This window comes from Ctenocephalides felis, unplaced genomic scaffold, assembly GCF_003426905.1.
Source record: "Ctenocephalides felis isolate EL2017-DRISC unplaced genomic scaffold, ASM342690v1 CF-g0.4_SCAFFOLD_01170, whole genome shotgun sequence".
NCBI lineage: Eukaryota > Metazoa > Arthropoda > Insecta > Siphonaptera > Pulicidae > Ctenocephalides > Ctenocephalides felis.
Genome location: NW_020537324.1, coordinates 2,081,649 through 2,104,866, shown reverse-complemented (window position 1 = coordinate 2,104,866; position 23,218 = coordinate 2,081,649). Strand labels below are relative to the sequence as shown.

The 23,218-nt window shown below is 29.5% G+C and overlaps 3 protein-coding genes across 3 annotated transcripts in view; all 3 read right to left on the bottom strand.

Moving 5' to 3' along the window:
* Positions 1 to 148: 148 nt before the first annotated feature.
* On the bottom strand, positions 149 to 8,052 carry LOC113365902 (RNA-binding protein 42-like). The gene is made up of 7 exons (XM_026607443.1): positions 7,888 to 8,052; positions 7,693 to 7,814; positions 7,375 to 7,496; positions 7,134 to 7,274; positions 6,810 to 6,998; positions 6,399 to 6,654; positions 149 to 327 (listed from the first exon to the last, which is right to left on the bottom strand). Exons 1-7 carry the CDS (start codon positions 7,932 to 7,934, stop codon positions 149 to 151), a joined length of 1,056 nt encoding a protein of 351 aa, XP_026463228.1. The 5' UTR covers positions 7,935 to 8,052.
* A 440-nt stretch (positions 8,053 to 8,492) lies between these two features.
* LOC113366709 (probable tRNA(His) guanylyltransferase) lies at positions 8,493 to 9,716 on the bottom strand. The gene is made up of 2 exons (XM_026608364.1): positions 9,072 to 9,716; positions 8,493 to 8,960 (listed from the first exon to the last, which is right to left on the bottom strand). Exons 1-2 carry the CDS (start codon positions 9,648 to 9,650, stop codon positions 8,655 to 8,657), a joined length of 885 nt encoding a protein of 294 aa, XP_026464149.1. The 5' UTR covers positions 9,651 to 9,716; the 3' UTR covers positions 8,493 to 8,654.
* Positions 9,717 to 12,395: 2,679 nt separating this feature from the next.
* LOC113366512 (transcription factor AP-4-like) overlaps positions 12,396 to 23,218 on the bottom strand; it is a gene marked incomplete in the record, with an annotated part of 67,367 nt that continues 56,544 nt past the window's right edge. Inside the window, 2 exon segments of the mRNA XM_026608131.1 lie at positions 12,396 to 13,119; positions 13,269 to 13,811. Coding sequence (XP_026463916.1) covers positions 12,619 to 13,119; positions 13,269 to 13,811 — 1,044 coding nt within the window.

Here is a 23,218-nt window from a genome sequence, read left to right as displayed (position 1 = left end):
AATACATAAGCATTTATTATATTCTAAAATCACATTTATTATAATAATTGGTTTTATATACTACAATATTTCCTAGCATTATTTCCAAAATATTCTCTTTAAAGAAGAAAACACACAATAATTTATCCACATGAATAGACAAAACTCACTATTTAAATCCTGAATTCATAAAAAATCTATTGATTTTGTTCAAAATTGTCGTTTGTTGCTGGTAAGCATGTTCAGCAAAGCTTGCTTTTCCTTTTTTCTTTTTGCGAACCACATCGAGGGATCTGTTTTTCCAGCAACTCTTTCTCAATTTGATGGACGGACTGCCCACATAACGTCCTGGAAAAAAGATATATATAGTTCTACTTATTCTTTTACCGAAATGAAGATAACTATTGTTATATTTACCGCGATTATAATTTTGGCACATTCGGCAAATACATATTTATCTCGCAATTCGCGAATATAAACATTCAAAAATATTTTCATCAACTTAAAGTTATTTCTGTCAAATGCTCGAATCAAAATCAGAATTGTGAATCAGCGCTTTGGAACTTTAGGTTATTTGTGGGCGAGAATCGTTTAGGAACAAATTGAGAGGTGCATCATTTACCGAGATAAACGATAATTGATTTAAATTTAACATATTTTGAAAAATAATTTTTAGATTAATTTTAATTTAATCAGTTAACAACTGTGTCATTCTCATTTAAGAGTAAGCTATGATATGAGTATATCGTCAATCACATAGTAAGATGGGCTTTTAAAACAACGGATGAGAAAGATGGGTTTATTTTTAAACAGTAGATACTAGATACGTTATTTAAATACTTCCACATTTCGGGAAGTTCATGCTACATGTCTGAAGGTAAAATACCACTTACAATTACTTATTTTATACAGTCACATATTTATACATTTTTGAATACTCGTATACTTAGTTTTTTCTCAAAAATTTCAAGTTGAATAGCGAAATGATATGTTTTAAACGCATGGCGAATATACTCGTCAATATACAAAATTTTGCTAAATTTCCATGACGAAAATTTTCGATAACCGCAGTTAACCGATTAAAAAATTTAATATATTGATATATAAATAATATATCAGCAATGAAATGAATTCGCATTGATTTGCTTTATAGCAAAAAAACGGCTGCACCGTTGGAAACTTTGAAATAACTAAATCTCAATTCTTATTGATTGTATTATACATGTCTGCAAAATGCTACTATAAACTATAGTTTATTCATAATTCGACATGTTGGCTACTAGTTATGAATTATATATATAGTATATAGTATATTATATATATATCTATAATATATCTCTAAGAATAAACGTATGTTGTTTATAGAGACAAATGTTGTAAATAATACAATCTTTAATAAAATGTAGTTCATAAATGAGATACACGTGACGCGAATTAGATACAAAACTATAAAATTTCGATAAGCGAGTGTTTGTCTCTATTTTTTATCAAACATTTTGCGAAAGAAAATCATAAATTGATTAATAGTAAACCCAATTAAATTTTTACGACTTAGCGCCGGCTAGTCGCCTTAAAACAAAAACAATTCAAATTGATTAACTGACTAAAAGAGTTCGACTTATGTAAAAAGAATCATCAAGAATGGGATGGAATGAGTTTATTCATTAATTTATAAGAATTTCTTGATCTACTGCCCGTAGAGTTCAAAAAGGTCGCCTCGTAAGTGAATTTTTAGTGGTGTCACGACCCCGACGGTATAATATTCAATATTTTTAATATAACGAGAGTTATTAATAGATCCATAATGGTTTTCTGGAAGCGCAGAATGTCAATGAAATCAAAATCAAAACGATATCATTGGATGACAACTGTACTCTGTCAGATCAGCAAAATTGCACTCGCCACGTCTTTAATTATGAACTAAATATGCATATGAACTTATAATTTAAATCCGTATCATGATAAAATAACTAATACTTTTGCTTCAAAAATCATTTGTGCTATTAATTAACACTCGCTTAAGTTTAGGGTAGACCATTCAAAGTGGAAGCACCTTTTAAAGTCCTTATCCTTATCGAGTTTGAATTTTTTGAGATCGGTTGAGCCATTATTAAGAGAACATCCACAAAAGGTCAAAAACTTCTCCTTGGAAAGTTAAAATTGAACAATTAGTTAAAATCTTGCATATCTTTACGTTTTATAGTTTCTGTACATTTTAGCATACCTTAGGGGGCGTCCTTTAATCACATGAGGTTTTAGGTTTGACAAAAAATCATGGTGGAGGAAGCTGTCTAGTAAAATATCACGTGTATTTACTTTTTATATGAATTTTCAAAAAAAAATATGATTTTTCGTAAATTTTACGTAACTAGAACTACACGTGATGTTCAGTGGGAGAGGAGGGGTAATTTTAAATATCACAAAGTATCACCAAGTGGGAGGGAGGTCCAAAAATCCTATAAAAACCGATCACGTGATTATCGACGTCCTCTTAGAAAAAATGAATGTATGTGTATGTATGCGGATACAAATTTTCGTCGGAACACGGATCAACCGATTCGAATAATCGAAAAACATTCGATTCGTATCATTCGGAAGACCAGCTGATTAGTTTTTGGTAAAAGTAGGTCCACACGTTTCGAAGATACAGAACAAAAAGTGCCAAAAATGCTAATTTAGTTTTTGAGAGAACGGAGAATCGCAGACAGGTCCAACGGTTTTGGAAAAATAATAAAAAAGAAAAAAAAGCCATTGGGGGGTCGAAATCGTCATTATCAAATCAAATATTTTATGAAAATATTAATAACTACAAATTTTATTGATCTATGGGTTCCGTACTAATGTTTATCCGCTTCGATAGTTCGTCTCTAAAACAGCTGCATGCTTTGAAAAAAGTTGACAATATAAAAAAATCTAATTTTTCAAAAAGGTCATTTTTTTCAAAACAATGTTTTTTTTTTAATTTTAATTTCGATACGAGAAGTTCCAGCAATTTTTCTTAAGGCGCGATGCCATGCATTAATACTTTGATATTTATTTATATAAATTATCTCCACTGCTTCCGAACCAATTATATATGTATATATATATAACGATCATTACATTATTCGATTATTTATAGAAGCATAATGTTATTTTTGTAAAAACACATTTCTATATGACGCAGACCGTGGTGATTTGTAAACGCATCGTCATTCCTTGACTTTACAATATCTGGTACAAGAATTTCAAATATTTAGCTGGCAGGGAGTAAATAGCTTTGTAAATGAATAAATTTCAGCCAAAACAAAATTATATTCAGTTTAACTTTGATACGATTCCAGATGTAAATTTGGATCAACTTTAGACTTAAATAAGACCTCTGACTAATTTTTGTTTGCTTGTTCCATTTCTCCTGAACTTGAACCAAAACTTTCGTTCAAATTATGAAAGTGCATTGCCAATGGCATCTTCAATAATGTGCTAGATTTTTTTTTATTAAGTTCAACTATCTAAAGTATTATTTATTTCAGCCTTGAATTCAATTCATCGCTTGTATTCAACAAAAAAATCTATGAATAAGTCAGTGATTTCTATGCATTTTCTTTAAAATAATGTTTGCTTTATTTAATACTTTGATTGCTATTAAAATTTAAATTAAAAAAATAAATACGTATGCTCAAAATCGTAATTTTGATTCTATTAAAAAAATTCAATCAGAAATTTTACATAAATATATAATATTTTAATCTTATTTAAACAATTTTATTCGAAATATATGGAGTTAGTTGCTCTATATAATTAAAAAGTATTATTTAATTAAAAACTAAGGACTCAATATTTCTATGAAAAAAATCATCATAAATTTAACTCAAATATTGTAAATTATATGAAGAATATCATAAAAATCTAAAAATTAGTAAATTATATGAAATTGTCATGAATAGAATCGTTAAAAATACAATTTGTCTATAAATTGTCTATAATGTTGTAAACTGCACTATAATTGTGTAAATTGTCTAAAAACGTTGTAAATTGTTTTAAAATTTTGTAAATTGTCATAAACAATCTTACAATATTGCAACTTGTGTAGAAATGTTTTAAACTAAACTGTACAAAAATTTTGTAAATTGTCTGAAAATGTAAATTATATCAAAATTTTGTAAATTGCACTAAAACTTCGTAAATAGTATCTAAATATGATATAAATTATTTAAAAAAATTGTAAATCGTATGACATTGTAATGAATAGTCTTACAATATTGCAATATGTCTACAAATATTGTATATTTTATGAAATTTTTATAAATTGTCTATAAATGTTGTAGTTTGTCTGAAATTGTTGTATTATAAAAATATTATAATTGTCCATAAATGCTGTAGCTTGTCTGAAAATGTTGTACTATAAAAATATTATAAATTGTCCACAAATGTTAAAGCTTGATGTGTTTATGATTTTAGAGTATTAATGCTAAATCTAAGAATATAACGCAATTCAAAAAGGCTTGGCTATTGAAAACAAGGTAGTAATTTAGAAAAAAATTATTTCATAGCTTATTAAGCTTAACTGATACCCGTATCTAAAACCAACTTAAATAAAAACTAAAATAAAATATTCTTCTATAACTTATCTTAAATTACAAAATTTTATTCAACATGATTAAGACATGTATCAAGTATTTAAAAATATGGGCAAAGTCGATAAGTTCGTTTATTCTGAACATTACCAGTCTTTTGCAGATTCTGTCAACTATTGCATAAAAAACTGGGTTATATCTGCTGAAATTCGAAATGACTCTACAGTATATATAAAGCGACAGTTGAGAGCAAATCAAAATCGAAATTGAGCGCAACGGGTTAAATTTTTTTTAAAAAAATCGCGTAATATATAAATTTATTATGATCCTGCACAATCACTATTATCAATTTGTTTATAATTATATAGTGCGCAATTCGTGATTGAACATGACTACAGATTATGAAAATTGATATAAAATTTTGAAATTTATGCTTTATTTGAAATTTGCGAACATTTGCGAAGTCTCTGCATAATTGTTCCAGAAATTCCAAGGATTTGAGAAAAAGTAAGATTATATGTTGAAAATCTTATTCTTAATAAATTTGTATTTTAAATATTACAAAATAAATCTAATTAATAGTTTTATTATAATTAAAGAAAACTTTATGTTTATTTATATATTCCGATTCTTTTCTTATTTAGTTAAACTTTTTTTCCCTTTGTAATCCTAAATTGTCTTAAGTTATTTGAGGCAGTATTAAAAACAGCTTAAATTTACTTATTTTCTTATATATTCGAATGGATTTTACTCATTTTTTTGTATATTTGCATAAAAAAGTAGTCTGGCAAAGACTAAGTTAACCAACAAAAAAATTCAGTATTAGATTATATGATGATTTAATTAATGCATATGTTTTAATCAACCATAATTTAGCAATATTTTATCAAAAATATAATCATTTAATAACTTACTTTAGTAGTTTTATTTTTATATATCTATTATCCTTAAAAGTTATAAATAAAAATTAGCTATATTCTTTAAAAGTAATAAATAAAAATAAGATATTTAAAAATTAAATATGTCAGTAAAATTATTTATCTTTCTGATTACAGAACAGAAACATTAATGGATAAATTGTTGTGTATGGTGTTGCTGGCTATTCTCATTGTGAACATTGCGAGTCATCCATTTCATTCAAGAACTGATTATAAAAACAATGTAGAATTCAAAGATCTTAGCGCAGAACTCCAAAATGATCAACCCAACCCATTTGCAAATAAAGAAAGAAAAACACAAACTTATAAACAGACTAATAAAAATATGGAGAAAAATATGAAGTCTAGGAACGTTAGTATGGTCGGAATGCCGTTCTCGGTTTTATACATGAACCAGCAACGCATAAAAAGTTCAAAAAATGGTCACAAAATAATAGGTACAGATTCAACGGTCACACCACTACCACGTATAATAAAATCTACTCAAAGAAAAAAATATTCTAATTTTCCACAGCTGTGGGTTTCTTATGGATGGAGACCATCAGCAGGAAAATAATATCAAATATATTATACATGCACAAACTATTGTTTTAAAATAATCACGATAAACTCACATTGACAAATGTACCATAGGTGATTTTAATTAATTTCATATAATAAAATATAGATTTTGCATTTTAAAAAATATAATATTTTTGTATTAATTATAGATATTTAGGAAAAGTTTATACCAATGATATATTATTCATAGTTTAATGATTGTGATATAGAATATGTATAATTTTGTAAATATAAACTACAAGCTACTCATTATTTAAATGCTGATGCCTAAATGTAAACATTTCAAGTCTCAACTTGTATTTGAAATATTAGTCTCGAGTCAAACACAGGTAGATTCATTCATAAGAAAATAAAAATTACTCACCATCCATTTCTTTCATTGCCTTTATGAAATCAGCAGGATCCTTGAAACTAATAAAACCAAAACCTTTGCTTTTATTGGTTCTTTTGTCACGTATCACCTTCGCCTTAAGAAAGGATGGATATTTGTTGAATGTTCGTATCAAAAGTTCATCAGTCACATCATTACCTAAATCACCACAAAAAATTCTAAAATCATCATCTTCCCAATCTTGAAGAGATGGATCTTCCCATGTTTGACCTCCTGCTGTTCGAATAAGCTAAAAGTATTGAAATATATGTTTTAATATTTATGCAAGACAATAATAAGTTAGACAATATTATATTAAATATAACTTTAAATCAAGAAAACATGTATCAATTATTATGTATTATAATAATTTATTGGAAACATAAATTATATGATAAATATTACCTTCTTATTTTTTTTCCTTGGCCGATCATCACCAAAAGATTGTAAACTAGAGGAGGCTTTGCCTTGCATAATTGCTACAGCAGCCATTTCATTTGTAGGTGCTACTTGCTTGGATCCATGGCTTTCACTTTTTATTCGATTAATCCTATTTGTTATGTCTATTTGCATAGATGATATATCCACTTTTGACTGAAAATTGAAAAAGATTTAGTTTTATTAATACATCAATTGTGTAGCTGAAATTCTGACAACTCCAACATATGTTTTTCTAATCAATTATAGGGTTAATAATAATTAAGTGTCTAAAAAAATACCAAAAATTACCTTTTTTTCTTCTACGACTGGTTTATATAACTTTGGTTCACTACTTAGCACTGTTGGTTTAGCAATTAGTACAGGTTCTGCAGAATAAACTTGAGGCGGAGGTTCATATGGTGTTAAAGTTTCTTGGATGTTCTCCATAGGCTGAAAATTTAATAAAAAAATATGCAAATTTCCCATATTTTATGCAAATCTTAAAAAATGAAATCTATTTAAACTAATATATTAATTTTATATTACATACATCAACTGTATGCTGCATAAGTCTTTGCAATTGCGTTGGTAACATCATAGGAGGCGGAGGTTGTGCAATTGAAGTGAACGAAGACATCATTGGGAAACCGATTGATTGATGCACCATTGGATCTGGAATAATATAAAAGCATCATTTCAATAAAGGTAAAACACATTTCAAGAACCCTAGCTAAATGATATAGTAACAAACAACAAAGTCCGTCTTTGGCTAGAAGATCGACTTTTCTAAAATACTCTATTTTTTGATGATAGATTTGAAATTAAAATTGGTTAACCCAACAATGAATATGAACAAATATATAATAACCTGGTGCAATTTGTTGCAGTTGTTGTTGAACTTGATTATATGTGTTAACACCAATAACTGGTCTAGCCATAGTTTGTTGATGCATCAAGGCCGATTGCTCCACGGAAATTTCTGCTTCAAACCTGAAAAATTCATTATTTTGCATAAATAATATAAGTATAGTTACTTGGATTTTATAGGTTGTATTTTGCTCACCTGGACATTTCGTCCTCCATTATCCGAAATTTATCATTTGATGCCATTTTTAATATAAACACTAATGGTTTAAATGTTTGAATGTTTCACAAAATTGTTGCAAATAAAACAGTTTTGTTTAATAGTAACACAAGTCCTATTTGAGCACACTTAATTCATCTTGACTTGACACTGTCAAACGAGTCAAATAGACAAAAAAGACAATAGGAGTGAAGGCAGCAGCGTGGCAATAATACAATTGCAGCCAACTTTATGATGCTAAAAAATACAAATTATCTGTTTAATATTTTTAAAATTTATATTATTACATGCATATAGAAATAATCGTTTGAAAGTTACAAAAGGTAATATTTGAATTTATGCAAGAATTTACATTTTCGAACTTATTGTTGCAAAATTTTTAAACATAAACACACTGATTGTATAATTTAAAGCCTAAAATAATTGCTAGACCCAATATGTATAACAAACTCAAATTGAAGTAATCAAATGAAGTGATTTCTCTAATATAAGAATTGCTTCCTTTTATAAAAAGAAAAATAACTTGATTAAAATACTTACTTACAATAAAAAAGATCTTTAGGCTCAAATTGCACATTCCCTTATGTATTTGTATAATGCACAATAACAGTTATTATAACATTGATAGACTCTGACAGTAATATTATTGCTGATTGTGTATCATGAATTAAAAATACATATTACGTATCACAAAGTTTCATATTTAAATTTTTACATTTCGAATCATTGATAAATAAATATTCATACTACATTCTAAGTTGCTCCGCAACCACATCAGGCAAATGCTTAACTTCCTCATCAAAAAGTGTCAAAGGTGCCTTCATAGTTAAAATTTCTGAATTTTGTTTCCAGAAGCTCTCATGGATCATATCAACATGTATAGGAATAATCACTTGCCTTTCTTTATTAACTTTATCGTCATATACTATCTTACGAACTAAAGTTGTCCCTTTACGGTACATGACAGGTTCATTATTATAATTTATATTGAATTCAGAATACAACAACTCATTTTTATCAGAAGACAATGTTCCACGCAATCTTTCTTCTGCCTAAAATATAAAATAAATATAAATAAAAATAGGTTTATAAATAGTATGATATCAATAGAAAAAACTGAAAGGATTGAGTAGTTAACAAATGAAAAATAATGTAGATTATACCTTGGCTTTTGATAACTTTCCATTTAACACCAGGTTCCAAAAAGAAGTATTATATAAATTATTAACATGTACATCAGCTTGTCTCCAACTAAGATAATCTTTTAAATTTTGATCAGACGGATATAAAACTATTCTTGCATCAAAGCTTGGTGGATAATTTAAATTTTGGTTTCCAAAATATTTTGACCAATTACATACATACGCTGATGTGAACAGGCTACTTACAGTACTCATTATTTTAGCACTTCTACGATTGTACAATGAGGTATTTTTCTTGAATATAAAAGAATATTCATCGCTTTGTCCATAGCTGATTGTTATATCATGAAATTCCTTCATGACTGTCAAAGCAGCTTTGTTCATTAAATTCAATGCTCGTTCATCATTAGGTTTGTTGAAATCATGAGAATCAGCAAATTTGTGAAAATTTTTGCCATCTATTCTGACAACAATCCAGCAATTTTTTAAGAGCTGGTCATCCATTTCGAAATCTTTTACATATTCATATTTACTTTTAGCCATTGCAAACAACTTAAAATATCGTCTAGATTGTAGAAAACAACCAGGGCGAAATATCATAACAAATAAAAAAACGACAATCAACTATTTTGGTCAATCAACGATTGATACAATTTTTCTCCTAGACAATATAATAATTGTAATTTTTTAACCTAAAAATATTGATACAAATAAATAAAACTAAATAAAAAAAGTACACAGTAAACGCTCTGAAGAACTATATAAAATTTTAAATTATGATTAAAAATTTAAACATAAATTTGTAACTCTTTAATGAAACATTTCTTAAATGACATTAGTTATATTTGTTATATTAAAAAAGTTTACGCGAGTGGCGCATGAGTGGTGGCAAAAGCAAGAACTATCGGTCTTTGAGCTGTCAGTTAAGTACAGGACCGCACTTTACACAAATTTAAATTATTTAAACAGATATATAATCTATTTTAAAAAATAAAGATGTAGCACAATTGGTTTCACAATTTAGAGACAGCTCTTTAATTGCTTAATTGCTTAATTTTGCAGCTCTTTAATTGGTCAAAATAATCCATAGATATTCAAAGATATCTTCTATACACAGAATATTTTTAACAAAGTTTTTGCCATTTTATTTTTATCAAATATTCAAAGATATCTATAACTCTTAAAAATGTTCTTATAAATCTAAAATAATTTTACTAACAGTTTCAGCAACCTGTAATATATTAAAACAAAAATTATGGAAAAAACTAAGTATGTATTATAAGAGTATAGCTATTATTTTATTACATAGTAAATTCATAAAAAAAAGCAACAGTAAAAAATCTACATTTCATATTAATGCACAGAGTACAAACTACAATGATGTTGTCAATGTGTGTGTATCATTCATTTAAAAAATGTACATAAAACATAATAAAATGAAGATATATATTAATGTAAAATTACATAAATGTATAAATGGAAATAAAGAAAATTTTACTATATTTTTTAATTTCCTATAGTTTCCTCAGATTCATGATTTAGATTTCAGTATAACAATTTCGTTATAATCTGTGAAAGGTATACAATACTATTTTCTAGATTGCAAGCGTTGATTATTTATAGTAGTCATAATGAGGAAATTAACATTCCTTTAATTGTAGCGGTACTTTAACTGAGATTCTGACCAATAGAAATTTTATCAATCTAAGCTTACAAACTATATATTATTATCTAATTTAAGATATATTTCTTTTGAGGAAATATTTAAATAACAATTTTCCATTTATAGAATATGGTAGATAACATTTCCAATTTTTTCGTTCTTTTATCTTAAATTCATATCAATAAGAGGATATTTAAATTCATTATTAATAATTACTTATAAATTAGAAATACAATCACAGTAAAATGTTTTAAGACCAATTTAAATGTTAATTTTTATATCTATAATTTATATTAATTCTAGTTTATATTAAGCATGTAAGTAAAAAATAACAATTACTTTCAATGTATTTCAATTTACGTGTTTTTGTCATTCTCTGATTTGAATTCATTTACACAGAATAATTTATTATACCTTAATAATCATCTTTAATAACAGTTATGCAGATACAAATTTTGAATTCATTTTTAGGACAATGAAACAAAGAAATATTATGCCAATAGTCCTACTTAGCAGTTCACTACAAGCCGATTAAGATGAGAAATTATTAAAATTGGAATAGTAAAACATTCATATTTATATAAAAGTATTGTAAGATCATCTATATATTCATATATATATATATATATATATATATATATATATAAATGTATGGATGTATGTGTATATGTATTTATATGTGTTTAAATATCTATATATTGACACATTGTATCTTAAAAAATAATATAACATTTGTTTAAAATCATAATAAAATTTTACAAAAAATGTCATATCATAATAGTTTTGTAATGATTAGAAAAAAATTCTTATTTTTCATAATCTATAATAAATTAATGTATCTTGTCCTAATAAATTACAAAACTATTTTGTTAAGAGATTTTGTTCCATTTACAAGTCAATGCTGTATTATTCCATCAATAAAAATTGAAATCTATTAGAATCTTTTAAATACTTTCATCAATATAATAATTGTTTTTTTATCTCTTATTCTAATGTTGTAACATATATTCGCACAAATGCTATGGAATTTTTGTTGAAATATAAAATAATTTCAGTTACAAACATACAACAGTTTATATAATTAAAAGACAGTAAAACTTATAAATTATACACGAATATAATAAAAAGAATTAATTGAATACTGCAATAGTCACAATTCGATATTTATGCATCTGCATCAAACCTGTCCATATCTCAAATATTTCTAACCATGTTCAAACTGTTTCATAATACACACCATAATTATAGTAGCCGCCACTCTACTCTCGCAATTCCTAACATATTTCCTAATAACTGATTTTACTAAACTGTGCACATTAAAATCAAATAACGTGCACAAACAAACATTGTCCATCAAACGATGCGTATACCAAATTTTCACAGTTTTATTATTTTATCAAATCCATTTAAATATATTTCATAATAAGCAGTACTGTTAATAATCTAATTTATCAAATATATCATGCAAAGGAAATATTTTAAATAACAAAAAATCATAACAAGTTTCACACAGATCAATAAAATTGGTTTACGATACACGGTGACTTAATAACTATCTTATACCTAAAAAAAACTAAATGAACCTAACAACTAAACTTATGATCTATAAAACTGTTTCTATTACAAAAAAATAAAAATATTCATATATATTATTTACATAAGGAACCAAAACTTTTCTGTTGTGTAATAGACCTCTTGACTAATATTTAAATTTTAGATTTGTCATAATTAAATAAGGTTCAAGTGCCGAGATAAAATGTTTGCGTATACATAGTATATAATGACGTGTAGTCTTCTAAATATTTTATATGTATGTATATCAGTTCATTTTTATGATAATTGATCAAGACTACATTTAAGCAGGTAAATATAATTTATCTTAGTTGCGAATTCTATTTAAACAAATCACGATTGCTGTTTGACGACTATAACACCGGGTCGACACTGCTGCTGTCTTTGAAAATGTGCATATGTGGTATTACCTGTGGCGATTGAACTCGTGCTAATATTCGGTCGCAAAATCAAATGCGTTGGATGTTGTTTTGGCGTAGTAGTAAGTGCCAAGGGGGCATCTTGTGTCGGTATAGCTGGCACAGACGTCGTATGAGTTAGCAGTGATCTATCATCAAACATGTGATCACCTTCTAAATGACGGATAGCTTCTACAATTGTTTCAAGATTCTGTCGTGTCTTATTTCCGGAGAGGTATGGTCGCGTTTGCTGAGATGTCGCACTCGAATTTTTATCCTCTTCAATGATATCGTCATCGGTACAACTCATCGACAACGGTGCCGATAAGGTCATTATTGTTTGGTTTTCAGCTATTTTCTCAGCTTTGATACTTACATTGACTGCTTCTGTCAGTATATGATCGTGTAAAATTGGTGTGGGTGGTCGTGGTTCTTCCTAAAAGTAGCGAAAAAAGAAATAAATAACATATATAAATTGCAAATATCAAGAACATCCAATAAAAACATTGGTTAACCTTTTCCAAATTATGACTTGCAAAGGGAATAATAAAAAAAATATATAGTGAGTTAAATTTCTATTATTACCTTCACAATGCACGTTGTAGGGCTGGGCGACCTCATTGGTAATGTGACAACAGTCTGTGTAAGTGCAACCTGAGGCAGGCTCTCTGCCGGTACCAAAATCATTTCGTCTTCAAGTCTCTGGACTGTTTTTGGCTCTTGCATCGTTACATTATTGGTGTGTTCAATGACGTCGACTCTATGTATATAGCCACCAGTCTGTGGAGCAGTGCCTTGTTGAAGTGTAGAATAAACGCGTGCTTCGAGCTCCCGTACACGATCTTCGAGCACCGCCCGCATCCTTCTTTCCTGCTCCAGTTGTGCTCGCACCTCTTCAGGTTCGGGGGATGATAATCCTAAAAGTGTGGTTTCTGTGTCATCAATTCCATTTTGTTGATTGGCACTCTGATGATGAGACAGGATGTGCATGCGACGCTTCTTGGCTGGTAGATCACCTCCCTCATGCTGGTTGACCAGGCGTTTTAGTTGGCAGTTCTGTGATAGCAAACGGGTTTTTTCTTGTTCCAGGGAGTAAATATATTCAGCAGTCTGTTGCAGAATCGCGGCCTGCAATTAGAAATATTATTTATAAATAAATATACTTTAAATATAACTTTACATATTCGAAATCAATATCTTGAAATCATATTATTAAACTCATTTATCTGTTATTCATTATGAATTTCATAGACCTAAATGGACTCTTTTAAATCAACACAATAATAATGAAAGATAAATTTTAAGATTTCTCTTCTTGCAATGAAATAAAGAAGCAATTTTTAAATGCACACGCAACGTTAAGAGAACATCTGTCGCCAAGGATAAGAATAACATCTGTTCAAGAAACTTGCGCAAAGAAATAAAATAAAAAAGTGGAGAGACAAGAAGAAATCGCTTGCGAATTGTGACAGAAGAATTTGTGCGTTGCGAACACCGGGAGACTCTTTAAACGGCAGGTGCATCGTCGAAAGGAGAACCAAACGAAATATACAAAACGACTAAAAATCCAAACAATTGTAATGTACATACGGTTATGTTCAACGAAAAAAATTTAAAAAAAGTTATGTAACGACAAAAAGATTCAGGAAATTTATTCAAAATAAATAATTTTCGTTGGTTTTCATGGTTTTTTAATGCGTTCTCAATTCTAGACAGCATTTTACTATCCATTGTAGTACAATGTTGAGAAATCATAAAACACGCAGATTTTTACGCGGCAATAATAATATCGATACCATGATAATAAAAGCCGGGATATAAAAATGCACAATAAGCCATAATATTTGAAGCAATATGAGACATCGATATTTTATTAGATTCGTATAATCATTATAGATTGTATAGAAGCATTATTGTGATAGATTAATAAGCTCAGTAGTACGATATATTACTATTATTTAATATAAAAAACCAGTCGTAATATAGTGGACAAAAAAATACTAGTTCCGTATGCTATATATTTATCGTATTATTATATGTGTATCTTATTCATCTGTTAAACAATATATTTTTCCTCCTGCATGGGAGAACTTAGACTGCGCCCGTAGTTTCACCATAAGCAAAAACAAATTAACAAACCTCAACAAAATTTTCCACAAATCCATGTGCAATATATCATATAACACTCGAGTCAACAATTCAGATTAACAGAATAAAGAATTCAGTCTACAAGCATTTTTAAAGTTGTACAATCTTATTGAGAAACAATCTATTATGCAATATTATTCATTATTATGATGTTGACAGGAAAGAGTTCATTTAACTACATGAAATGATAATAAAAATTGATAAATGTAACTTCTTAAAAGGAGTGATTATTAAGCAATTTTTTGTGATGAATCATTGTGGAAGCAAACTGAATGAATTATTTAGAAGCTTTTTGGTTTCTTTTTTGTGACTTTTTTAATCAAATATCGTAGCATATGCAAAATAAATAAAATACGATAAGGAATGCAATTTTTTAGTCTAAGCATTTCGCGAACAAGAGCCATCCTTGAGCCATGGTACAAAAAATAATTTCCTAAGATTGCGCACTTAACGGCTGCAACTCGATGGCAGCGGAATGTGTGGCCGAGGACGGGAAACCACGATGACAACATTCCCGAGATTCCTTCCCGTGAAACAACCATGATACAACACAACCTGCTGATCAAAGTGTGGGAGACTTTGCATATTATGCGAAACCTGTCGATGTTAGTAATTTAGAGATAGGCATATTGATATTGTACATTCACTCAGAAACGTACGATGATAAAATCCATACTGTAAGTAAATACATACAATCACAAAGCGATGAATAATGAAAATTGTATATAAACCCTTAATCATTGCTATTATTTTTTTCTATAATTTGGGAAACCCTGCAAATTTCACAATAATACAAAGGCCGTTTATTGACACCATCGCTATAAGATTGTGTGAGTTGCAACAAACTTTAAACAAATTACAAGAAATTACACAATACACCTGAATTACTAAACACAATAGAAACTTAACACAGGAACTTCGCATAGAATGCGGTCATGCTTGAGTTTTGAAAATTAATTACAATATTTATTATAAAATTGTTTAAAAAAGAGTTTTTATATTTGCATTGTATTAATAATCAGTGAAGGAGTACACAAAAACCCGAGTATAAATAAAAACTCTGGGTAATTTTTGAACCATTGGTAGAAACAAATGTTTTCCAATAAAGTCATCATTAGTGATTCCTCGCCATCCAGCGACGTTTAGGAATGAACTTTAATTATCTAAACCTAAAGAAAAAGGAAATGGGCATAGAAACATGTTGGGAATATAGTATACTTAAATGAGTTTTAATCTAGCGAATACCGTCAGTGCTATTTTTATTTATCGTTATTAATTTTCTGGTTTACGCATATAGGTAGGCCGAATATGTGCGACGCTGTATCAGTTGCGGCAGCCTAGGACTCGAAAGCATCACAAACATGAAACGTTCGAAGCAAACTATGTTTATGTTAGACAGGTCATGGTTTACAGGCAATCAGCGGGTCTATCGTAGGTCTTGAAATAGCATTTATAAAAACACATGTAGGATTTTATTACCCGTCATATGGCTTTAAAATTAGGTTCGGTTTGGAAAATTACTGCCTAAGATAACATAGGTTATTAATAATCACTAGATAGGGCATAGGACCAAGTGTTCTATATTTAAACATACTTTTTAAATTAACCTGAAAGCCAAATCTCCCGTGTATAATGTAATATTATACTTAAATACCATGTAAGATATGTTTATAAAACAGTTGTAAATACCTAGTCATCTAATATGATAATAGCAGGCTCCAACAACTAGCACATGGCCAGTTAGTTCATGTGAGACGAGAATGTTAAATTATTGATTACTTTATTGTTAGTCATATCTGTATTCAAACGTATTATCAGATATGTCCTCATATGTATCCAAACGTAAACCCTTGTAATTGTAATTTCAGTGTGTAATTTCTATATGATTGATTGAACACACGAGGTACTGTAATTGCCCTTCATGATAAATATATGTAATAAACTGGTTTAGAATTTTTATATCAATCTTTCAATGAAATTAAATTAACATTTTCATATGAAAAAATACAAGTGTTAAAGTTCAATGTAAGATTTTAAGGGCAGAATTTTATTTTATTAGCACTAAATTAAATTGAAATGAAAATAAAAAATAGGGTAATTAATTATTTTATTGATGTATTAAATCAGTATCTTTATTAATTTAGTTAAAGGATATTAGTATGAAGTTAGTTATGAAAATGTAGGGACGTTAAAAGATAGTTGGTTAAGAATTTGAGGATAATTTTGTTTATATAAAAATAAAATACTTTCAGTTAAACAGTGTGTGGCTAGATATGTTAAATGAAACATAAAATAGTTTTATAAGTTTTACAAGTGTGATGTGATTATAAATCTGGAATAGCAATCTCGATCTACTCATCCACGTGTTCAGTATGCGTCTTTTGAATAAAAAAGGAAATGAAGCGAATCGCGCCAAAATTGTGCAGTGCGCGCGCATTTCCATTGGCGCCAATTCAGTCAAACGCACACAAGAAAGCTCATATCTCTTCGGTTGCAAAATGCATTTGTATATGATCGCCACGTACACAGGCGCATTGGAATGCACAACCATTCTGTTTCCAAGCTTTTGGTACATACAACTGTTCACATAAATACATATATACGATGTAAACACGTTGCAAATGTACAACATAGCAAACGTAGTACACATACAATGTAATTCATAGTAGAGGATGTCACGTAGTACGCTACAGATCGCGCTAGTAGTACTACAGAGTATTACTACGGCCGGCAATACGGCGACGCTCCCATTGTCGAATGGGATGATTCAAGGAATCTGGTACACAACGAAAATAATTCAAGCCGGTTCAAATATTACCTACGATAAATGTAAATGCAAGTAACTAATTACTTGATCTCACCCGCGAAAACTTGAAACGAAATTATAAATTGAAAACATTCGAAAAAAAACATAGATTTGGTGCGTATTGGAGCAAACATTCAGGCAAAATTACTTTATATTAAAATTAAATAAATATGAAAATATAAAAAAATGACGCAAAAATCTGTTAATATAAGGATACGTAATTAAATCAAAACTACAAAAGAAATCATTCGAAAATACATATTCGTGTTCAAAAGCGTTAGTACATAAATATAAATAAAAACGTTATATCGCAAGCTTTGTAACTCAGAATTACCCTTAAAAAGCTGTTTCATAGCGTAATCTACTTTTATTTTTATCGCTGCTTTTAGTGCACACAAAAACTAAAAGCTATACTCCACTGCTACACAGCACTACCAAGCAGATTGTAAAATAAATAATAAAATCTTCTTGAGCTTTTACAGGATTAGAAGCTTTCACAAACCTTTATACACGTTAAGCATATATCTTTATGAGTAGTAAGTGAAATATATTAGCAATATTAAATAACAATAATATTAAATATTATTATGATTTATTAAATATCATATTGTTATAAATTATGAAATACTTAAATATATGAGTTTGCATAAATGAAACAATAATTACTGATTCGCTCAAAAATAATATTTGGACATAGTCTGAATTACAATAATAGAAACATATGGTTTGGAATGGGAGAGAGAAATACGATGCCGGGCGTCGCGCCGGTCTATCGATCGACATTGTGTGGGAGCTCATGCGACCCACGGCACAGGTTAAAATCGCCTCTCAGGCACCCTTACTATCTCGAAAGTGGGAAATTTCGCCATCGGCTTGAACAACCTGAAGCTCGAAAGGGGTTAAAACTCCCACACGTACGACGCACAACATAGGAAAAGGTGAACGCACTTACCACGCCCTGTATAGAAATCGTTGGTTGGTGGGTGGGCGAGAGTGGTTTAGTTCAGAATTTCTTTCAGAAAAATAATATTTTTATTACTTCTTGCTTCCATTAATGGCGTCCATTAATGATCGATTTTAAAGAATTTTTGAACATATTCTCCACCTTGATGATACGTGATGAAATTTAAATAAACCCCCACCTCCTAAACCAAACATTAGTGTTTTTTAGTACCTAGAAATAATCGTAAATTTTTTTAATTTTCTTTTGATATTTTTTTTATTCTTTTCAAATTCAGGTAAAAAAATAAATACGCGTAATATCTTACTAGAAACCCCCCTCCCCTGTCCCAGATAATATTAATGATTTTATGTCAAACCCCGACCCCTTTTTTTAAGCATAACGTGATTAATGGCTAAATTTATAAGAGAATATCTAAATAAGCTACAATTAGTTAATAAGTATCTAAAACAGTTCTTAACTTTAAGGACATGATAAATATAAAGAATCTTAAAATTGTAAAAGCAACGAAGCAACCAAATATAATTTTGAAATTTATAATATATGGTCGATGTAATTTTATTAATTGCGGAAGCAATAAAAGGAACGTCATTATAAGTACGTCATTGGCTCATTAAAAACCAGATCGATATCACATGAATTATTTCCACCAAATGTTCCATTCGATAATTTGCAGAATTTGTAATTTATCAAGTAAACGCCCATTGGAAATAAGTATTTCATCGCAAATTGTATCCTTAAACATGAAAAAATATATATTTACCCCAGGAACCATTTACCCCAGGAGCGGCTAATATCTGCTCTCGTTTCGCGCACAATGCCCCCGAAGCGGGGCGCAGGAGTCGGCCCAACATGACGTCACCAATTTGCGCAGTATCGGAATTTCATTACAAAGAGCGAACGAGATGAAAAGAGCGTCTGGTGCATTATCCAGGGTACGGAGAATGGAGAACGCCGTGAGTTACGTCACGGGACTGATATTGATCAAGCGTCCAGGCGCTGGAAAGAGGAAGCAGACGCGAAGAAAGAGAGAGGCTAAGCTTCCTGCGTACCCGCCGATTGAATGACGTCATGCACGGAGATGGCACATACAGCTGTCGGGGCGATCATCTCACTCGCACGCTTTATTGAAGAGCATGCTTATAATGGAAAATTGGGATTTAATTAAAGTTTAAATCATTTTATTACCATTGTTTTACACTTATTAACGACAAAAAATATGATTGGTAATGGTTTGTTCTGTTCAACTTCTATTTGCAAAGTATCAGATTTTCTCAAACCACGTTTAGCACGTGGCATAAAAAATAGATCTCAAAGAACTGAATTTTCAAATATTTTGTGTTTTAATTTAAAATATTGAAAACTCTGTAAGACAAACAATGCAGCTAACTAGTGAGGTGTATGGCATCGTGCCTTAAGGCAAATTGCTGGAACTTCCGTACCGTAACGAAATGTTCGAGGAATATTAAATGTTTTCAAACAGACTATTAATAAATAAATACTGTAATATTGTCTAATATTTATAAGAATTATATAAACTGATTTGCAAAGTTGAAATTATTTGTTTAAAGTATATTAGAACTTTGGCCAGAATTAAAAAATTAAAAATCTGATTTATTTTCGATATACAAAAAAAAATTTTTTTGAAAAAAAAAAATTGAAAAAAAAAATTATTTTAAAACAATTTTTTTTTTCTAAAATCAATTATTTGTTAAAACAAGCAGAAAGTTCTTTGAATCATTTAAATCGGACGCTTAGTTCTCTCAAAAACTGCCATTTTTTTACATTTAGCTCTGTATCTTCGAAATGGCTGGGCCTACCTTTGCCAAAAACTAATAACCACTTCTCCCAATCATTAGTAATTGAATGCTATTTAGATCATTCAAATCGGATACTCCGTTCTCTCAAAAACTCGATTTCTATTTTCTGCACTCTTTGCTCTTTATCTCCGAAACGGCTGGACCTGCCTTTGCCAAAAACTAATCAGCTCATCTCCCTATCAATAGGAATCGAATGTTTTTGAACCATTCAAATCAGTTGATCCGTGCGCCCGAAAACGTGACTGGAAAATTGTATCCATACATACATACACACACACATCCATTTTTTCTGAAGTATATCAAAATGTTCAGAAATCTTCAAAACGTCGAGAAATGCAAAAATTTTCAATTTCGATTTTTGGACGATTACAATGACTTACCCTACGGGAAGTTAATAAATGAAAGTAGTTGGATTAGAATATTATGAAAATATGTAAATAAAATTACCTTACATTGTAACATTATTTTATTTATGAATTTATGAAAGAAATTGCCCATATTTGTTAATTCTATCTATGAATCATTACGTACATACTAAAAGCAACTTGAATCATCAGGCATTTTTTATTTTTAATATGAACTATTACATCAGCGTTTTTTTGCAATTCAATGGTATATGTAAACATTCTTAAATGAACATGCAATCGCTGAAACATTCTGTATTGACACAAAATTGCAAACAAAGACATTGATCTATTCATAAAAAATATTATTGCAAAGTATTATCTATTGTGATACGTCTCGACAAAAAATGTTTAGAAAAAAGTTATTAATTTTTACTTTGATTATTCACTATTTTGTTTTGCCAACTTTGTCATAATGCTCATTTAAAATGAATTTGAATATATGATTTCAGCGCTCTATCCCTTTGCTTAGTATAGTAAAATTTCCTTTATTACATGAAATATATTAATATCTTAGTACACAATGATATTTATGCACAATCGAAAACCTATCCGATCCGGGGGCGTACTGTACTGCTAGCTAGTCGCCGGAGCCGCGTCGATCGCGTCGCGTAAATGCATAAATCTATATTCAACTACACAAATGACTCATGACAGCATCCGTTAACTGTAATAATAGTAACATTAACATTGTATATCCGGCCTGTGTGTAGTGAATATTATTTATAGAACTTAAATACTAACAGTACGCGAGTGGGACTTGTCTAGCCGTTTGTTGAAGATATCATTACAATTTAACTGCCAGCCAGCCAGCACAAATCGTTCACGCCCGATAATGTTGGATACGTTGTCGTTTGGCGAAACAAATTTACTACTGTTAAATCGAAATGTCTGCGATTAATAAATTATCTAATTTAATTAGAAGAGTTCTAATTAAATAGAAGAGTTAACTCCTCAAAAGGCTTTAAAAAATCAAATGATAACATTTTAACCAACGCTTCGAAACTTTGAGTAAATGTTATGAGAATTCAACGGGAAGAATTTTATCGCTACTATTATTACTAACAAAGATAAGGTAAGGATAAATAAGATCGTCAACTGCAAGAAATATAATTTATTTTTCTAGTGGCAGAAGCATTTAGATCAGTGATTCAAAAGATTTAGATCTAGCAAAGTGGTAGACATGGGGGTCAGTAAACACCCAGTGGTCCAAAGAACATTCAGAGGATCCATCACATTAGCGAAAGCAAAAATCGAGACCCGCGAAATGAAAATGAAGGGTCAGGATAATGAATCATACACATCAAGTTATAATAGAACTAACAAGTAAATGAAAACATTTTCTCAAAAATTTGTAAGTTGTAGCATAAGTAGCTTTAAAAGACTCTTGAATTGAAAGACTTGGAAATGTTCTTTGCGGTTTTTGAGACTATCATAATATTTCTGGACGTTTCAATAGCTCTAAAATAGTAATCCCCTAACAAAAAATGCAGACTGGACATAATTAGCCATAGAATATTGGGCTGGTTTACTATTATCTGGCAATATTTTAACACTAGCAACCAAAAATACCAAAATCTTATTGCTAAGTATAAGGTCCTATATACACATTTTCGGCCTAAATAAGGAATCAAAATATCAAACAATTCTATTGATATACGGTTTCCAAGAACACATATTACTCCACATAATGTCTAAATAAAGTACTAAAAAATGAATAAAGTCAACATCAAAAATAATGATAGTTAAACTATAAACATGAATTAACCAATAACAATATTTCTACAAAAAATATGGAATAATTATTATTACTGCATACCTTGCCCATCTATTGTTACGAATTACGCATACGATGTATGTATAGTTTTTGTAAAAGTCGCGCGCATGTCGGCGTTTTACAGGTGTTTGGCATTGATATATTTCAGGCCAATGAACACCTTCAAATCTGAACAGAACGACGTAATAGATCATATGCTGAGTTCACGGTCTTCTACGATAGTAAGATATTACAACTTACAAATCGTAAGCAATCTGTTCACAAATTAGATCATTGCTGATCGCTAAGTGGTAAAGAAGAGAAGAAAATGTAGATGCACTACAAACAATTTCATGCAACCAACAGACTAGATTTAATAATGTAATTATAAAGCTCACAACATGCTGGTTAATATTTAGGATGTTGTTCAATACTAGGAATTTTATTCCTCGTATTACTTAGATTTAATGTAATTATATAACTATTAATAAATAATGTGATCAAGTAATGAAATCGCAGATAAACTATTCGTAATGCAGAGAACGGAATTACCGTGATTCTCTAGAGGCCATTCCAAGGAGAGTCGGTCAATAGCCCGACAAGTTTTAAGAGAGAAGGTACTAGAACACAGCTTCATAGA

Bases quoted from the DNA above. Each gene is read 5' to 3' on its own strand.
- LOC113365902 (XM_026607443.1), bottom strand. From the start codon at position 7,934: ATGGCATCAAATGATAAATTTCGGATAATGGAGGACGAAATGTCCAG. The intron at 6,655-6,809 runs GTAATATTTATC...CAATACTTTTAG, and splicing joins CAAGGAAAAAAAATAAGAAG to CTTATTCGAACAGCAGGAGG. The intron at 328-6,398 runs GTGAGTAATTTT...TCTTTTTTCCAG, and splicing joins GGCAATGAAAGAAATGGATG to GACGTTATGTGGGCAGTCCG.
- LOC113366709 (XM_026608364.1), bottom strand. From the start codon at position 9,650: ATGATATTTCGCCCTGGTTGTTTTCTACAATCTAGACGATATTTTAAG. The intron at 8,961-9,071 runs GTATAATCTACA...TTTATATTTTAG, and splicing joins GAAAGTTATCAAAAGCCAAG to GCAGAAGAAAGATTGCGTGG.